The sequence below is a fragment of the Podarcis muralis genome, chromosome 6 (genome assembly GCF_964188315.1).
Source record: "Podarcis muralis chromosome 6, rPodMur119.hap1.1, whole genome shotgun sequence".
In the NCBI taxonomy this organism is placed as follows: Eukaryota; Metazoa; Chordata; class Lepidosauria; order Squamata; family Lacertidae; genus Podarcis; species Podarcis muralis.
This window is the reverse complement of record NC_135660.1, coordinates 22,341,770-22,361,626: the sequence shown is the minus strand read 5'-3', so window position 1 is coordinate 22,361,626 and position 19,857 is coordinate 22,341,770. Positions and strand designations below refer to the sequence as shown.

Sequence of the window (19,857 nt, the reverse complement as noted above, 5' to 3'; positions counted from 1 at the left end):
TTTATGGGAGTGGGGTGAAGACCTCTTGGGCCCTAGGAGTTGGTTTCTATAACCCGTTAGGTCCCTCTTTTTCTTGGAGGGCTAATCTTGTGGGGATAGGAACCAAAGCTTCCCTCCTGGCCTCATCTGGGTTTCCCCAAAGCCAGAGAGAGAGAGATGAGGAGGAGGAGGAGGCGGAGTTGTGCGTTTTTCCTGCCCCCTGCCCAGTCTCTGCTTAGAAATCAGGATAAGTGGCAAGACCTTTTGAAAGTCCCCAGGAACAGCGGAGAGGCTGGATCGCAACCAGCCAGCGCAGCTCGCCCCTCTCTCTCTCTCTCTCTCTCTCTCTCTCTCTCTCTCTCTCTCTCTCTCTCTCCTGCAAGGGAAGAGTAAAACCCACTCTCTCCTCTCTATCTCTCTGATCCGCGGCTGCCTCGGCTGGCTTGGCAATGCCTGGGTGGCTCTTCGCACGACCCGCAGCCTGAGTCCAGGGGGAGCGCCGGGAGCGCGGCGCTTGCCGCCGCCCCCTCTCCGCCCCTCCATCCCGTCTCGCGGACCTGAGCGCCGCCGCTTCCCTGGAGGCTCCAGCCGGCTGACTTCTTCTCTTCCTCCTCCTCCTCCTCCTCCTTCCTGGGTCTTCCCACGGCGGCGCCTCTATCTCTCTCTTCCCCCCTCCGCTTGCGCTTTCTTCTCTCCATCGGTCGGTGATGTGTCTATTTACATCAGCCCCGAACTTCTCCCAGGAACAGCTCGGTAAGTCTAGAGAGACCGGAGAGGTAGAGTTGGCGAGCCGTGGAATAGGAGAGTGGGTGGGTACAGATGGTGAAACCTAGAAGCGGGATCCTGAATGGAGAAAGGCGAGGGGGTAGAGAGGGATGGGAAGGAGGGCAGTCCCAGCATGAAGAGCGGGGCATCACTTCTCCAGTAAATCTGAGCGCAGCTTCTCTGCAGAGGAGGGAAAACAGGAGAGGAGCCGGGCAGGTATTGGGCTTCATTCGAGCCAATCTCAGCCCTTTCATCACTGTGCAGTGCCAAGAATGGAGAAGGGTACCTCTGAGCATGTGCTGAGTGCCCCATATATCCCCCCCCCCCTTTCTCCGTGGGCTGCATCTTTGCAGTCACAATCAGCCCCTCCCCCCACGCCCTCTGGGATTTGAGAGCAGAAAAGGGGTCTCTTCTTAGCACACTGGAGCCTCTGCGTTTCTCTCTTTTGGGAGGGTGCAGATAAAGGGCATTGTTTCCGCCAACTTAGGTAGCTTCTCAAAGCACCCCATGTTTTCCTCCGGCTGTTTAGTAGCGACCTGATTCTGATTAACTTCAGCATGCATGTTGCCTCAGAGGTAGACTCACAGCATCTAGCTTACCTTCCAAACTTGGTTTCCGTGTATTTTTAATAGCGTGCGTTTCATCCCGAGCCTTAAGAGCAAGCAGAGAACTGAATTTAAGGCTTTCATTTCATTGATACCTCCTTCTTTTTTACATTTTTCCAACAGCATCAGTAAACTAACTGCAGTGTACACGTTTTAAACTTCATTGTGTTTCAGAGCCAGTTAAAATAAGCTCTAAAACGCTCTATGAGGGGAGAGAACAGCACTGTTTGCTTTGTACATTGTTATATTTCTGTAAGCATGAAACTTTGGCTGCCCAGACTCTATTGTCCTAAGGCTGCAAGTTGTTGGGAGAGTTTTGGAAGAGTGTGATTGCTCTGTTTGTCCCAGAGAGTAGGATGAGCTCTCTCACCTTGCTGTGCAGTTGCTCATAGGAGTAAAAGTACATATTCACTTCTCTTACGAAGCAGGCTTGTGTGGGTTCAAACTCAAGTTTGGTTAAAATGCAGCAAAAGGTTAGATTTACACATACAATTCCAGTGGCTATTTTATGTGCAAAGTGGAACTTCTCATATGTCGTGCTGATATCTGGTGCAGAACGCCAAGCTGATAGATTCTTGGTTAACCTAGAATCAACAGGCACTGTCCTGTAAGTGTGACATAAGAATGTGAACCAGCGGCAGATCCTGGAATTATTTATAATCATGAAGTTACTCTTCATCAATTAAAAATGAAACTTTGTTTTTCATACTTTTATTATAAATGTTTAACCGTTGCCAATTTTTAAAAGCAATCATGTACTACTTAGAAAATAAGCATTACTAATTTTTTAAAAATTGCTTCATTAACTCAGTACTAAATCTTTTTATAACAGCAACAACATATGGGCTGTTTAACATAACTTTTTCAAATCTCCCCCCACCCACAAACATTTCACTGCTTGTTGCATCACTTACTTGAATCCTATTCTTTGAAGCGTTTTATAGAATTACAATTGCAACCTTTACTGTGGCTTTTAAGGAAATATGAAACGTGCTCAGTCACACAGCTATTTACAAAGAGAACAATAGATTGTTGTGGTTCCTGAAATATCTGATCACCAGAGTTTACTAGTGTGTGTTTAGAATACTTTATCCATCTCCCTTACCCTTGATGTTTAAATTTGCCCTGGCAGAACCCCACAAGCCGATGTTTTAATTTCCCCACCAAGAAACCTCTCGCTCTCTTTCTCATTTTTGCAATTTATTGCCTTGCCATTTATATTGTTCTTGTTGGGTATTCATATTTGAATGCATGGAAGATGTTACTGAAACAGTAGTAATTGGCCCCCAGAAGTCTTGACATCTTTTTACCCAGTCTTGTTAGTGGTTCACTCTGCAGATAAGCTTTCAGGAGAACGCTGAAATGAATAAAATCTGAAATCCAGGAACAGGGAAGTGTTGCTGTGAATGCATTATCTGTTTTTATCAGTAACAAATTCAAATATGTCCTCTAACAAACTCTATGGGAACTGTAGGTGTATGCAATTATCTTTGCTTCTTTGAAAAGTTGCCACATAACTTTCTGTCAAGGGATGGTGTTTTATTTCAGAAAGTCGCTGGCCTGTTTTACTAAATCATCATCCCCCCCCCCAATTTATGAGTAACACCAGGAAACCAAACCAGAAATGCCTCTTATTTTCAGATACCAATGTATTTGCTGAATGAGAACACTCCAAACTAATTGTGTCTCCTAAGGTGTCACAGTTCACAGGTCTTCTCTCAAAAGTTGTTACATTCAGTCAATGTTTGCACCTTAGATGCAGGAAGACTTGCTTCCATGCATTTAAATTGAAAGGTGAGAACCACCTTAGATTCCTGTTTGACAAGTCAATTGATGACCAAGGACTGCAATCTGAATCTGTCACCATTTCAACTCTCCCAGTAGCCATACCCTTTCTCAATGGAAGGAGTTTTTTTCAACTTTTTTGTAACAATTCATGCCATGACCTTAATTGTCTTAGAAAGTTTCCGTTTTGGTTAGATACCATTGTATGCCAATTTCATGTCAACTTCACCTTGAGACACCACTTTCCTGCAAAAACGTTTTCTCTGAAATGAAACCCACACACCTATCTGCTATGTATGTCTTCAATACATGTCAATATGTGGCCAGAATAAATGCATTTTCATAAACTCTGAAATGTATGAATGCACACCCCAGGTACATTTTTGTATACACAAGCTATTCAAACAAATGGGATTTTCCCAGAAGCATATTACACAGTTTATGCTACCTTTAAATGTTTGACCTAAGCTTGAAACTTGAAATAAGTTTTATGTATGCAGAAACATTGTAAATGGCTTATTTGGGTAATAAACATGAGGCTGCAATTGCTTCCCACTTGCAGCCAGACATGATTCTTGGCATCTTATAATGGAGAGTGTCCTGCTGGCAGGGATGACTAAACAACAATAGGGAGCAGAGAAGCACATACAGTGGTACCTTGGTTCTCAAACTTAATCCGTTTCGGAAGTCTGTTCCAAAACCAAAGCGTTCCAAAACCAAGGCGCTCTTTCCCTTAGACAGTAATGCGAAATGGATTCATCCATTCCAGACTTTTAAAAACAACCCCTAAAACAGCCATTTAACATGAATTTTACTATCTAATGAGACCACTGAGCCATAAAATGAAAGCAATAAACAATGTACTGCAGTCACACAATCAATCAATCAGTAGCTGAGCTGGGTTCCACATAGTCAGAAAAACAAAACAAAAAGAGCTGCGAAAACAAAAACGCAAAATAAATAGCAAAAACAGACCGACCTCAGCATAACACTCAAAACAGAAGTGTGGCACTCAAAATGGAAGTGTAGCACTCAAATCGGAAGCATAACACTAAAAATGTAGCCCGTTCAGCTTCCAAAAAAAAAATCACAAACCGGAACACTTACTTCCGGGTTTGCAGTGTTTGGGTTCCAGGTTGTTTGAGTATCAAGGCGTTTGAAAACCAAGGGACCACTGTACTTTCTTCTGGCTGGTTCCACATGCCTTGATTGAGTTTGTTGGCATCCATCTGCCTCAAGAGACAATGGAGTACACCTCCGTGAGTGAAATCAAATTGCTGTGTTAGCAGCACCCAAGTGACCTTCTAAGGGAGCAAGCTAACATATATGGAGGTCCCGGGCTGCTCAGACAACAAGGCTCCACTGATGTGTTCCAAAGGAAAGTAGAGCAATACGTTTGGTACCATCTTAGCTGCAGGAGTTGCCAGAAGGAGGCGTACAAGGTGTCATCCAACCATCTTAAGGACTCCATCCCAGATTTGTATAGGGTTAACTCCTTAGCCTCCCCTCCCCCCCCCAAAAAAGATATCCCACAAGGCACCTGGACTGAGTAAGGGACTAGGAAGCAGGAGCCAACTTCAGCCTCAACTGCCAATGCAGTGTTTGGAATCATCCATTGCTAAGGAAACGCATTTCTAAACCAATTAACCAAAAGGAATAGTGTGGTCCCCCACCCCCTCGCAAGTCCATATCACCTGGTCTGGCATATTTCAAAGAAGAACATGTAGGCCGCTCCAAGAAGTCAGATTGAAGCAGGTGGACTGAAAATGAAAAGTGAAGCTCGGATTGTTAATTTCCATTGCTGCCAAACATAATAATTGCAGCTGCCTGTTTTGTCTACACTTTCGAGGGCAACTGGGGGAGGATCATTGAAGCCCTAGGAGAAATAGAACAGAACTCTAATACCTAAGCTCCTGTCTGCTTTAATTATGCCCAGGTCTTGGTGGTATAAATGAATGATCACATAAATAGACCTTTGCTAGGTGGCCTATAGTGTTCGCTTGTTTTCTTAAAAAGCTGCAGGTAAGAACAAATCAGTGGGATGCCTTTAAATAATGGAAACACTCCAGCAGTAGTATAATAAAGACTATCTCCCTTAGGGAAGTTATGCTGTCTTCACAAAGCACATTTGCATGTCAAAGCAGGTGATTCTTGGTGTGCTAATAAATTGCAATTTAGGAACATTAAAGCACTCACCAAACTAAGAAGCTGAGGCATTTTCTAATTTTGACTTCATGAACCTACAAAGTTTAAGGACTACAAAGTTTAAGATCAAACTTTCTGCTTGACTGGCATATGATAAGGACGGGTTTGGCCGTCTTGCAATGCAATCCTATACATGTGTGCTCAGATTTACGAGTTCTTGAGTTCAGTGGGGCTTACTCCCAGGTTAGTATGCATACACAAGAACCATTTTAAGCTTTAAATCTTCATGCTTTAACTGGGAGATCAGTTGCCTAAAGTTTCAGCTACTTTGTCAGTGAAGAGATTTTAAAAGTGAACATCTGATCTGTTAGGTTGAGATTCAAGGGCACACTTGATTACCTTTTGAAGCAATTCTATTGTTATGGCTTATCATAATCGAGAAATAAGAAAATGTAAAAGGTGTTTCTTCCTTCTAACCACATGGGCTACCTTTTAAAAACTGAATTGTCACTGATCTTGTAAATGATCCCCACATATGCCTTGATGGCAAACTTATCTGAGGTTATGGGATTAGATAATTTACCCATCACACTTTGAATTTATGTCAGCTTCCTCCAACCTGGTGCCTTCCAGACATATTGGACCACAATCACCATCAGCTCCAGCCAGCGGTCAGCAATGATTGGATCTGCAGCCCAAAACTAAGAGGGCACCAGCATAGAGAAGGCTGATTTATGCAGTTGTTTGGGGCGTGCAAAGTGCTTCACATACATTCAGTAATCCTTGACAGCAACTGCTGTAAAGCAGGTTGCTATGATTATCCATACATTGCAAATTAGGGTGACCCAACTTTGACTCAGATACTGTATGTTCCAATTCACCTTCTTAGATATTATGTGGTCACTAGAATCTGGGCATTTAGAATCCCATCACATTCCTGCTTTCTATCACCAATTAATGGGGGGGGTGTCTAATAAAGTCATCCTGTAAGCTCATGGATTTCTACCTGTGCAATGGGACTTCTCTTCTTCTCCCCACATGCCTCTGGTGCCCTCTCCCCTGTCCAACTCTCTGGAGCAGATTTGAGGTGGTGCAGGGGATACATGCAGAGAGGAGGAGGAGTTGCATTGGGCTGATGGGATGACTTCATTGGATTCACCTCTTCTGATTCATCCAAGTTCCTTAGCTAAACAGCGGCTGCACTAAATGAACGCTGTTTATGAGAATTCTGTAGACTTAACTAAGTTCTACACTTCCCTGAAGGGGTCACAAGACAGTACTTTACTTCAGACTGCGAAATTTTAGAAGAATGGTCCTCACTGCTCATGTGCATAAAGATACATTTACCATGCGTAACGAGGTCGTTTTGGTCCTGGAATAATTGAGGCTGAATTCATGTGACTAGATCACACTGGACAAAATCGGGCCTAAGATAAAAAAATTCCTCATGCCCAGTAGAAGACAGTCTGGCAGGGGTGGTGACAGGCAGGACTCTGACACAGTGGCAGAATTATCATTTACTGGGATGGGGCAGGGCATGGGAGTGGTGAGACTGGGTCTGTGCAGGCACAGTGGAGGGAGAATCTGATTGGCTCTGCCAGGGCAGCCTCCACTCACCCTCACCCCTGCCCTATCCCATCCCCACACCATCTCAGTGAGCAGCAGAGATGCTGTTATTGGGAGGCCAGTGATGTATCGCTGCTCAACTGCACTCCCCCCTCCTGCTTTCACAGAATGGGAACCAATGCACATAGACCTCCAAAAGTCACTGTCGCTCATCGGGACCCCTCAGAGTGCCGGCAATTATTATATTTTCAACATTTGAGCTTTCGTGAGCCATTCATGTGGCTGGAATATTTCACACACAATAAAAAGGCTCATAAAAATCACTGTACGGTTAAAAAGAAATGCCTGCTTTTAAATGCTGCCATGCAACATTAAAGCAGCAGTCAGGGCATGGACAAGTTGTGAAGAGAGGAAAAGCTGGAGGTGCTGTAGCATTGGGTGGGCTGGATCGGTGCATGAAATGATGTTTTTTCAGAAACGTTAGGTACGTTAGGATAATGGCAGGGACAGCAAAGAGATGAGCAGAAAATGATATGAGAGTCCTTATGTTTTCCCTCACATGGCAAAAAAAAAAAAAAAGCAGTTTGGGAGTGGAGGAGGAGTGATTTTGAATCTGGCAACACACCAACCAAGAAAAACTTGCCCGACATTAATCTCCCTCTTCTCTCCCCACTCTCCTCAGTTATCAGTGGGCCCTTCACTCAAGACTGCAGCCTCTGCAGCTTATTTTGGATAAATACAAAATCCAAAGGGTGGGAAACATACCCAGCTGAGCACCATGAGAAGTTCAGAGATCTTTTCTGTTTCTTCCAAGCAATCATAGTTCCACTTACCTCACTGAATTCAACAGGATTTACCTTGGGGTAGTGCTGGACTGTGCAGTTCTTGCTGTATTCAGCTGTTGCTGATTTTGAAGTGATGTTTTTGGTACCGTTTTTATTGCTTTTAATTTTCTTCTCCCTTATTTTTCTCACATTCATCATTTTCAGTGTGGGTGTGTGTGGGTGTGTGTGTGTGTGGGTGTGTAGTGTTGCACACCACCCCAATCGCCAAGTGCTACGAGATTTCAGGGGTTCAAGGCGCTTACCCCAAGTTCATGTTTCCTTTGCGAATGAGGGCACAGCGAAGACTGTGGTGTCCTTATGATATATTTTTTTATTTACACAAATAGACAACCTGAGCGATGGAGGGGTTCACAGCATTATCACCCCAAGAGGGCCTTGTTTCTCCCATAGCCACAGCTTTGGAGTCAAACAGAAATCAAACAATGTTCTCTCTCCAATTTGCTGCATATCTTCTGGCACACCTCACTACAACTCTCAATTTTTGCCTTTGCCTTTTTCAAACTACAGTGGTACCTCGGGTTAAGAACTTAATTCATTCTGGAGGTCTGTTCTTAACCTGAAACTGTTCTTAACCTGAGGTACCACTTTAACTAACGGGGCCTCCTGCTGCCGCCACGCGATTTCTGTTCTCATCCTGAAGTAAAGTTCTTAACCCGAGGTACTACTTCTGGGTTAGCGGAGTCTGTAACCTGAAGCATTTGTAACCCGAGGTACCACTGTATCAGACAATGCTCCCATTTCCCACAGGATCCGCTTCCTTTGTTCCCTCAGTGGCTCATCACCCCGGTGATCACCTCAACAGGAAGCTGTTTAGTCGTTTAGTCGTGTCTGACTCTTCATGACCCCATGAACCAGAGCACACCAGGCACTCCTGTCTTCCACTGCCTCCCGCAGTTTGGTCAAACTCATGTTAGTAGCAACAGGAAGCTTATATTGTAACACTTGCTAGATCTGGGGGGTTAGGAGGTTCTCTGTGTACAGCCTATTTCCCCCCACCCTAAACTCATATATAATATAGATGCATTTATTGCTTTGTCCATTCAAAAGTTTACAATGCAACTGACCTCAACAATAACAAGCAGCACTGGAGTGCTGTCTGTTCTACATATTCAGATGAATCTGCTGTGAGGCCCATGCATCATAGGAAGCCTGACTAGTCATTCTTCCTCATGAGTCCACATCACCCCAGTGAAGCTTGTGTTTTTGTGATGGCATCAGTGGAGGCATTGCTTTAGCAACGTGTCGAATGAAGGGTGTCCATAAGACAGCAGATTTGGGGGTTCTCTGCTGCATACCCTGCATAGGGACATTTCTCACTCCTCAGCAACTGACCCTCCTTGACCCCCCCCCCCATTTTTGCAAACTGCCAGGTGTCAGGAAATCTGACCCCACCCCAGGGGCAGGTGGACAGGAATAGACAAAGAAGCCCTGGCCAATGTCTTTTATTCATATTCACAGAGAGAGGCTGAGAAATGCTGCCTCTTGGAGTAATGGCGTTGCTCTGAGTAAACTCCACTCCACCCCTTCCCTCCTCAATCATCACCAACACTACCCACCTTACGGTGGCCGCTTAGGGCCATTTGCCTACAAGCCCTTTGCTCTCCTACTTTCAATGCCCGCCAGATTCTGGGAGAAGAGGGGACTGGAATGCTTTCTAGTGATAATGTGTCAGACAGCTGTTCAAGCTCTGCTCCCCTCACTTCCTTTCTCATTATTTCCCGACTCTGCTCTATGTCTGCCTCTGAGCCATGACGTTCCTCAAACCACTGCTGTAAATCTATACTGTTTTCCTCTTCTCTGGAAGGTTCAGGAGGGGGAGGTGGTCTCCACCATTTACCACTTCACCAGTGGGACACAGCACACACACCCTCCACCATCCTGAGAAAACCCCTCAGTCCCAATTTTATCTTATTCTTTGATAGAGTTACAAAAAGTAAACACATACCAATAAATAAATGTGTGCTGGGCCCAGGGGTAACCTGTGAAATGTGGTCCAGGACCAGTCCAGAATCCGAAGGTTCTGCTAGGAGTCAGTCTGACAGGGCCAAGGCAAGACACAAGGCAGAATACCAGGCAAGGACAGGTACAGGATCTCAGGCAGGATCTAGCATACAGCAATGTTGCTCCCGCAACCTGGGGTGGGGTCCGACAGCCTTTTATCTTTGTCGGGGTAGTTGACAGTCCTGATCCCCCTGTGACTCACCTCCCTGTTTCGCCCAAAGGCGAGCACTCCTCCTGCGAGTACTCAGGTCTCTCCTTCTCTGATACCTTAATCTCTGCAGCTCGGGAGACGTTGGTGGGTTACAAGACCCAGGGGCCGCCTCAGCCTCCCCTGACCAAACCGGTAGTGGAGCAGCTGTAAGTGATGGCCCATCTGAAGGCAACAAGGTAATCCCCACATCTGGAGCCAGGGCAGGCTCAGGCCCCTGACGGCCCAGCTGATGTTTGTTGCAGGGTAACCTGTGCAGACTGGGACTCTTCAGGATCAGGACCCAGACTTGGTTCAGATGATGCCTGAGGCAAAGGATCCGGTGCAGACTGAGTCTCCTCTGGTTCCGAGTCTGTGCCCGAGTCCCAGGCCATCACAAAATGTTGGAAATGGGCAAGATTAGAATCGGACGCACAAAGCCAAAAATCAAGTCTCCTTGTGCTCTGCTCTGCTCCTGTTTTCTTCCCTGGCCAGGGTGGCTCGGCACTTTCCCTGCCCCCCCTCCGAGCCAGTTCGTCGCACTGAGCTGGGTCACAGTGGCTGCAGCCTCTCCTCCTCCTTGCCCACTCTCCAGCAGCCGCTGTGAGCTGCCCAAAGGGAGGAGGCCAGCAGCGGCAAGCATGGAGAGACAACGGGATGCTTCCTTGCTATTGCTGCCGCACAGGGCAAGCACTAGTTCGGCCTCCTCCCAGCAACACCAGCAGGGGAAATGGGGACATTCTGGGATTAAATCAGAAGCTGGCATGGTTTCATAATTCCAGGACTGTCCCTGGAAAATCAGGACACTTGGAGGGCAGGCTGCTGGCCCTGCAGTGTTGGACGTTCGCTCCCACCCACCCATACAATGCCATTTGCCAGACTTGAGTTCAGAGGGAAGAAGATGTTCCCTCCCTCAGCTACTTTAGGAGTCATAAATTCTTCAGTCATTAATTGTTGAAATGACTTGAAAGATGCCAGAGAGGCAAAATGGAACACTTTTGATCATTGGCAAAGGATCAAAGATTGAAAGGTTAGGTTAATTTTTATTCAGTGAGTAAGGGCTGCATTTCGCTTGCCTGTGAACTCTTGTGGCAGAGGAGTGCAATTAAAGTAGATATGTTAGCAATAAAACCAAGTGTTCCTTTGTTTTCATCCCCTTTTTTAGCTGTTCTTCGTGTGTGTAAGGACAACATTGTTCTGTGGGTTGTAAGTGGCAAAATGTCAATTGGACTGTCATTTTTTTTGCCGTCGTGACTAACAGACGTATTTTAACTTTTCTTCTTTAAAAAAACACCAATACTTCCTCTTCCCTACTGGAACAAAAAAAAGGGTCTTAGGTAAAAGGAACTTGGAAGTTTCCATGCCTTAAGCATTTCAGTCACTGCTCTTTGTTCTCTTTCTTCGTCCCAGACTCTAGGTTATGGGCAAGTCAGAAAGTCAGATGGATATAACTGAAATGAACCTTGCAAAAGAAAAGAAAAAACTGCGATGGAGTGCGCTGGAAATTGGGCTTGCTGTTGTCGTTGCTCTCCTTGCTATCATAGCTATCACCATGATCATTCTGTATGCAACCTATGATGGTGAGTAGAAGTGAATCAAGCTACTACTTTTGTGGCAAAAGTTCTTTTAAGAACCTGAAGTTCAAGGAGGGGGGGAGCAAAAAACACAAAATTTCATCACCTTGAAAAGGGGTTGATTAAAATACCCTGTTAAGATGCTTTTAAGTACATCTGAACTTGTTAGGTGCGATGTTGCTGGATGTTTTAGCTTCTGTATTTAGAAGGAGCCGATGCCCTTTTTTGGGGGGGAAGCAAGTTGACTTTAAAAAGCTGTGTTGTGCTTTTTGTGTAATAACTATATGCCTAAAACGGTTCGACAAACCTTTGTTTGGGACTGGCTTCTCTGAGATCGTTTCAGGAGCCCGTGATCAGCCTAAAACGTATATATATATACGATATCTTTATTGTCATTGTCCCATGCAGAACAATGAAATTGAAAAACTACATAAAACATTCAAAAACCCCTAACAACTCTGAAACCCCATTTTAAAAAACACTATACTATAGAGACCCCTTATGCTGTGTTTAGAACCAGAATTGCATTTGCGTAGAAATTGTTTCTCAAGTGGCTAGTCCTGGCCTTTACAACCCTATACCTTCTTCCAGAAGGCAGAAGCTGAAAGAGATCATTTCTGGGGTGCGTACTATCCTGCGCTATCTCTGCTGCTTTCTTATGGCACCTGGCAGCATAGATTTGATCTAAGGTGGGAAGAGTGCACCCAATTATTCTCTCTGCAGTCTTTACAACCCTGGACAGCATTGTAGAAAACGAATTTGCTGACTTACATGCTTGTCCTATTTTTCCAAGCACTGTTAAGCTTCCTTCGGAAGGAATCACTGGAGGCTTATGCCAGATTGTAACGGGTATTCATGTTGTATTTGTATATTTGCAAATATACAAATTGATCATAGATGGTGGCCCTCTCTTTATGCATTCCATCAGGAAAACTCATTGCCCAATATCAGATCATCATAGGGAGACAGTACACACAAACAGTATGTCCCAGAGCATGTGATACCCTTCTCTCTCACTCACTCAAAAGCATTCCCCCGTGATGCAGTTAACTAGAAGGTTGGTGGTTCGAGCCCACCCACTGTGAGCAAGATTGCAGAGCCCTCAGGGTCCCGTCCAACTCTAACATTATATGATTCTTTGAAGCTCTGCCTGGTCTCTGTTGCTTTCCACTCACACCTCGATTGCCACTTCCTCATAGATAGAAGGAGAGTGGAATAAGGATGACTCATCTTCTCCAATCACCTCCTAGCCTCCCATGGCCATTTAGCTGTAATTTCCCTAACAGAAGGCATGTCTGGCAACTTTGTCACTGGCTACTAAGGAACATGTCCAGGGACATTCTCACCCCAATGGACCTTACCTGCTCCAGAGAAGCGGACACGGAGCAATGGATCCAAACTACAAGAAAGAAGATTCCACCTAAACATTAGGAAGAACTTCCTGACAGTAAGAGCTGTTCGAATTTGCTGCCAAGGAGTGTGGTGGAGTCTCCTTCTTTGGAGGTCTTTAAGCAGAGGCTTGACAACCATATGTCAGGAGTGCTCTGATGGTGTTTCCTGCTTGGCAGGGGGTTGGACTCGATGGCCCTTGTGGTCTATTCCAACTCTATGATTCTATGATTCTATGATTCTATTCTATACCTGTCCATCCCAAACACCCCAAACTTTCCATCCTGCACACAGAGCTGTTAAAAAAAAAGAACAGCAGCTCTTCCTGTGAAAGCCATAAACGATCATCAAAAATGTACACAATTAGTAAAACCAAAGCTCAGTCTTACATGATCATTTCTGCTTTTACTACTGCATATGTCAAAGTGATTCCCTTTTTGCAGTTTCTATTCAAATCTCAATTTATAATCCACAAGACCAGATGGATTCAGCAGCAGAATTCATTCAGGTTTCCATCTCTCTCTTTTTCTCATACCAAAATAATAATAATAAATAAATCAACAATTTACCATAATTTAGGAAATGTTCAAGGTTACGCCAAGCAAAATGAAGCTCAAGACTTTGGGACACCCGAGCCAAATTTTCCTAAGATGTTTTCCGTTCCCGTTCCTTGTAAATTGCTTGTCCCAAATGGATAAACTGTTAAAATATTGTTATTTTAAAATTGTTGTGACCTGTCCTGGGACCTTATGGTGAAGGTGGGTTAGTTAATTAAATAATAATAATAATAATAATAATTATTGTTGTTGTTGTTGTTGTTGTTGTTGTTGTTGTTGTTATCATTATTATTGACATTAGTTTATTAACTGCCTTCTAAATCACCATCTATGAAGGCAGTTGCCTTCCCAAGGTGGAGCTGGTGTCCGCCTGTCTCCAGAGACAGTGGAGGAGTGTGCCTTTGGGGGTGAGGTCAAACTGTTGGAAGGTTGCAGTGCTTGCTGTGGCTGTAGAAACCGATGCAGGAGAGACATGTTTTGTTGCAGCTGGGGCAGATGAAGGCGTCTGGTTGTGCTGATGCAGAAGCACCAGGGCGTTTCTTCTCTCTGTGCTCCTCCCAGTGGTCATTTCTCCTCTGGTCACTGCTGTGGATACCCAACCTGACTGCCTGTCCCGGGCACTCCCTGGCACCCCCAGAAGAGAAAACCATAAAATTGGGGAGGGGGATACAACAGTATTTTTAAACATACAAGAAGTTAAAACACTAAAACAGATTAAAATTCATACCAGCATTTCTAAGCATCTGGGTAGGCTTGTCTAATCGAGAATGTCTCTAGCAGGCACCGAAAATAATACAGTCTGGTTGATATCGATAGGCTGGGAGTTGCCAAAGTGCAGGTGCTGCTACACTAAACAATCAGGTTCTTACAAATGCGAAACAGGTACAGTGGTACCTCGGGTTAAGTACTTAATTCGTTCCAGAGGTCCATACTTAACCTGAAACCGTTCTTAACCTGAAGCACCACTTTAGCTAATGGGGCCTCTCGCTGCTGCTGCTGTGCCGCCGCACGATTTCTGTTCTCATCCTGAAACAAAGTTCTTAACCTAAAGCACTATTTCTGGGTTAGCAGAGTCGGTAACCAGAAGCGTATGTAACCTGAAGCGTATGTAACCCAAGGTACCACTGTATTCTGTGGCACCAATTCTGCCAATCCAAGTGCCAATCGAATTGGCAGTAGTGCCAACTCTGCCAACTGAAGCGGTCAAATGGCCAAGTATGGGGCAAGGCGATCTGTTAGGTAAACTGGTCCCAAGTTGTTAAGAGGTTTTTTAAGTTTATTAAGGGTTTTTAATAACAATATAAATGTGTTTATCTCTCCCCCCCCCCCCCCCCCGCAGATGGTGTTTGCAAAACTTCAGATTGTATAAAATCAGGTAAGATTTACAAAGCTTTTTTTCTTTTTACTGTAACATTTCAACTTGTTTTCCTGAAAGTAATGTATGTTGGGGATATGAATAAAATGGGCTCTGGGTTTGCATTTCTTGAATGACTGCCTTCCCCACCTTCCACTTCCATTCAATATAGCAAACTGCTTTTAAAACTGAGATATGGCTTATTTATTTAGAATGTTTCTAGGCTGTGAAAACCCTCTCAAGCTGCCGTACAGTAGAGAGCAGCACAATACATCTATAAGATCTTATTTAGTTGAGGAGGCACACTAAGAAGGGCCTCAGAGGATGATCTGAGGGTCTGGGTTGGTTCATATGGAGAGAGGTGGTCATACTGGAGATAATGGATTGCTAGGAGCTAACAGGGTGGAGATTTTTCTAAATCAGGCGTTGGTGCTTTCTTCACACACAAAACGTAGATGGATTAATTTGGTGTGGCTTGAGAAACATCAGGTTAGCACAGGGTACAGGGTCACAAATTGAGTACCATACATACAGCTATGTCTCCAGATCATATGTTCGTTTTATTAATTGGTACCAATGAGAATTGTCTCTAAAGCTGTGGGTTTGGGAAGTTTTTGTGTGTGGAATTTGTCTGGGAAGGAAGAGATAAAACTCTCCTCCTTGCTTGCTGTGGTCACTTGAAGAACCTAGAGCCCATTCTCCCACTCTTTGCACCTGTAATTTATTAAAGAAAATTCAAAATGCTACACGTTTTGCATAACATGGATGGGGATGGCACATACTCTGAACAGACTTCAGCAAATACAGAACCTTGTGATGAGATGCCACTAGAAACACGCAACTCCAAGCAGAGCTGATAATGTTGCCAAATGTAGCTGATGTCCATTTTTATACCACACAGAAGTTTTATATCCATGATAAGGTAAAGGTAAAGGTACCCCTGCCCGTATGGGCCAGTCTTGACAGACTCTAGGGTTGTGCGCCCATCTCACTTAAGAGGCTGGGGGCCAGCGCTGTCCGGAGACACTTTCCGGGTCACGTGGCCAGCGTGACAAAGCTGCATCTGGTGAGCCAGCGCAGCACACGGAAACGCCGTTTACCTTCCCGCCAGTAAGCGGTCCCTATTTATCTACTTGCACCCGGGGGTGCTTTCGAACTGCTAGGTTGGCAGGCGCTGGATAATAATAATAAATTTTTACTTATACCCCGCCCTTCCCAGTTTAGAAAACCGGGCTCAGAGCGGCTAACAAGAAATTTAAAACACTTAATTGATGCTACAAAAAACAGCATAAAATACGGTATAAAACGTGAATAACAATAAAATAAAAAATCAGTTTAGGGGGGAAATCCATCCAATAAACATTAGATGATCACCAGGGCTAGCTGGCTAAATTAGTCCTATTTGGGCCAGCGAGGAGACCAGAGGAGAATTAGCTGTGGGATCCCAGAGGGGTTTATCTTCATAAAAAGGGGAGGGGGAGGGAAGGAAGGGAAATAAAAGATCAGACTAAGTTCAAATTGAAAGCCAGGTGGAATAGTTCTGTCTTACAGGCCCTGCGGAAGGAAGTTAAATCCTGCAGGGCCCTGGTCTCATGGGACAGAGCATTCCACCAGGTCGGAGCCATCACTGAGAAGGCCCTGGTGGAGGACCCGAGACCTCTAAACTATTATTCATGGATCTTAAGGTCCTCTGCGGGACATACCAGGAGAGGTGGTCCCGTAAATACGAGGGCCCTAGGCCACAAAGGGCTTTAAAGGTCAAAACCATCACCTTAAACCTCACCCGATACTCCACCGGGAGCCAGTGCAACTGGTAAAGCACTGGGTGAATATGCTTCCATGTCAGGGACCGCGTGAGGAGCCTCGCTGCAGCATTCTGCACCCGCTGGAGTTTCTGGGACAGTTTCACAGGCAGCCCCACGTAGAGCGAATTACAGTAGTCAGATGGGTCTACATGGGGTCAAAAGAACCACTGATGATTAATACATTTTAATCTTAACTGCAACAGCAAAGCTGGATCTTGACTATCCAAGGTCACACTATCAGGTTTCCATGAGTCAATGGAACACAATTGATGCAGGTATTGTGATTATTTTGCTTATTAGGGGAGCTAATCTATCTGATAAACTAGGCTACTGTTTAACCTAAATTAATCTCTATCAGGGATTCAAACTATTTGAACCTTTTCAGCTGTGTAAACAACTGATCAATAGGTAAATGATTGCGAACGTTTCTTTAGGACAGGGGTCAGCAAACTTTTTCAGCAGGGGGCCGGTCCACTGTCCCTCAGAGCTTGTGGGGGGCCGGACTATATTTTTTGGGGGAAATGGAACAGATTCCTATGCCCCACAAATAACCCAGAGATGCATTTTAAATAAAAGGACACATTCTACTCATGTAAAAACACACTGATTCCCGGACCGTCTGTGGGCTGGATTTAGAAGGCGATTGGGTTGGATCCGGACCCCGGGCCTTAGTTTGCCTACCCACGCTTTAGGACGTTGCAGCAACTCTGTACTTCCTGATCTGAAAATTCCTCATGGGAGGAGATGTCTCTCCTGATGTGTCTTGCTCAGGGTTTTCAATTAAAGTGTGGCACCCAGGAAGGCTGCCGAGTGCAGACCACTGGCGAGATACTTTGTAGGGTGAAATAAAGGAAACTCATCACAAACTCCCTTCAGCTGCCTAAAAAAGCAAGGAAAGGGAAACAAATAGCCTGAACCCCAGTCACGAGAACTTTGCCAACATTTTTTCTCCCCGCTAATAATGTTGCACACCACTGCAACCCCAGTCTCTGAGTGGTGCAAGAGTCCAGAGGTTCAAGGCACTCACCCAGGGTTCATGGAAAAGGGACACCATGGAAACTGTGGTGTCTTTATGATATATGGTTTGTTTACACATACAGTGGTACCTCAGTTTAAGTACTTAATTCGTTCCGGAGGTCCATTCTTAACCTGAAACTGTTCTTAACCTGAAGCACCACTTTAGCTAATGGGGCCGCCTGCTGCTGCTGCACCGCTGCTTCAAGATTTCTGTTCTCATCCTGAAGCAAAGTTCTTAACCCGAGGTAATATTTCTGGGTTAGCGGAGTCTGTAACCTGAAGCGTATGTAACCCGAGGTACCACTGTATATGCAACCCGAGCCTACAATGGAGGGGTTCCCAGCATTACACCCCAAGACGGTCTTGCCTCCTCCATAAGCACAGCACTGGATTCCAACAGAAATCAGACATTGCTCTCAAAAGTTTCTCTGACTCTCTCTACAGCTTGCTTCTTTACTTCTAGGGTCACTGTCACTGAATCTCGGCTCTAAACTCTGCCTCATCCCTCTGCCTTGTTCCTTTCCTTTGTTTCCCTTAATGGCCCATCACCCAGGCTATCGCCTCAACACAGGAAGCTAGCCTGGCTTATACTTGCTGAATCCAGGGGTTAGAAGGAGCTCACATACAGCCTTCTTCCACCACCACCCTCTCCCAAATTCATAACAATAATTTTTGAATGCAATTTCCTCTCTCATTAATTGATGGGTTTTTTTGTTTTGTTTTTTTGTTTTAAAAGACATTTCCAGCACAGTACTCCATTAAACTGGTTACAGCTTGCCGTGATAATCTAGAGGCATTCAGCAAGCTCATATCACAGATTCCATTTTCCTGGAACCAGTGCAAAGTGAAGCAATCTACAAAGAATTGGATAAATTCAATGTTGTGAAGAACCACAGCATTTGCTAAGTAATATATGAAAAACCCGACAATGGCGAATAATACCAGGATTTCAAATTGTGATCCATGTTCTTCTCCGTCTGCAATTATGGGGGTTTAAATTGGATTTTTTAAAAAAAAAAATATCAGCTTACTTTTCTAATAGCCTCTTTGAATACTATCGGGCTGCAGATGGGAGTGACTGTTCCACTGGTTAAGATTCATGTATTTCTTTTCAAGAGCAAACTCAAGTGCTTTTCAGTCCGGAAGTGAAGCTAGGCAACTTAAAAAGTAAAGGAGTGGTACTCAGGGGGTTCCTAGGGATGCAGGAATACATGCATTAGGAGCTCAGCAGCATGCAGGTGCAGGACTAGGTGCAGCAGATTGCCTGCACTACTGTGCTGCACCATGTCAAGTGCCCATTGGCAATTGGCTGCAATGCATGGCAGTGGCGGAGCTTCATACTCCATCACCGGGGGGTGGAGAGCAGGCGGGGGCAGGGCTGGCACTCATCCTGGGGGCGTGGAGCACATCCTGGGGGCGTGGCATGCTGCCTGCAGAGGCGGGGTACCCAGGGCAGGCGGGGGGGGGGGCAGCCACGATGGCACCCTGCCGGGATCACACTGCTGGGGGCGGTGCGCTCCTCTTCCTCCGCCAGTGATGCATGGTGTCTGTGCAGCCTTCTGGGACGCTACTAATCACAGCCAAGCTAAATTCATGAGACTTATTCGTTCCCACTATGGGCTGTTTTTCTTTCCTTCCTGGGAGAAAAAGGAGGGGGTGGCACTAAAATAATGAGAAGGCAAACAGTGAGAACGGATTGATTAAATGTGTAGCTTAAGCTGTTAGGGGCTGATTTCTTTTCTGTCCTCAATTTTCCTTCTCCCGTCATCCCACACTTATTGCCATGTGCCTCAGCTGGACTTTGGGAGTGTCTCAGGATCACTCTATTTGTGGCTGTCATTCTTGGAACCAATTCTCCCGGAAGGAAGCTCTATAACACAGGAATTGTGTGATTCCCCCTCCTTTCTGTTTACTATTTTAAAATAAGCCCAAGCCATACGCCGTAGAGGGATTGGACAATGTTGTTCTGTGCTGAGTAATCGAAAAATGAGAAAGAGATATTTGAAGCCCTTGGGTAGTTTATCGAGAAGTATGACAGTTAGTAGAGATAAATTAGAAAGTTATTGGAGAGGCCTGCTTCTCTCTCTCTCTCTTTCTCTCTCTCTCTCTCTCTCTCTCTCTCTCTCTCACACACACACACACACACACACCACATCCTCCTGTTTTTTGTTTTGTCCTGATGTCAATTTTTTTTGGGGGGGGGAATGAAATTGAGAGGTTCTACACCTCTGACATAGGCAGTTTGCCTTCTCTGTACCTCAGCGAGGCTGCTGAGCCCCTGCT

The 19,857-nt window shown here is 45.1% G+C and overlaps 1 protein-coding gene across 3 annotated transcripts in view; it reads left to right on the top strand.

The window, feature by feature from the left end:
- The first annotated feature begins 253 nt into the window (after positions 1-253).
- The window catches only part of MME (membrane metalloendopeptidase), a 71,028-nt gene continuing 51,424 nt past the window's right edge, over positions 254-19,857 (top strand). Inside the window, exons 1-3 of one of the 3 annotated variants that reach the window (XM_028731346.2) lie at positions 254-732; positions 11,289-11,458; positions 14,738-14,773. In XM_028731346.2, coding sequence (XP_028587179.2) covers positions 11,299-11,458; positions 14,738-14,773 — 196 coding nt within the window. In that variant the 5' untranslated portion in view covers positions 254-732; positions 11,289-11,298. Of the gene's footprint in view, positions 733-10,968; positions 11,085-11,288; positions 11,459-14,737; positions 14,774-19,857 lie in introns of those variants that run through there. The other 2 variants (XM_028731347.2, XM_028731345.2) reach the window with 2 other exon arrangements.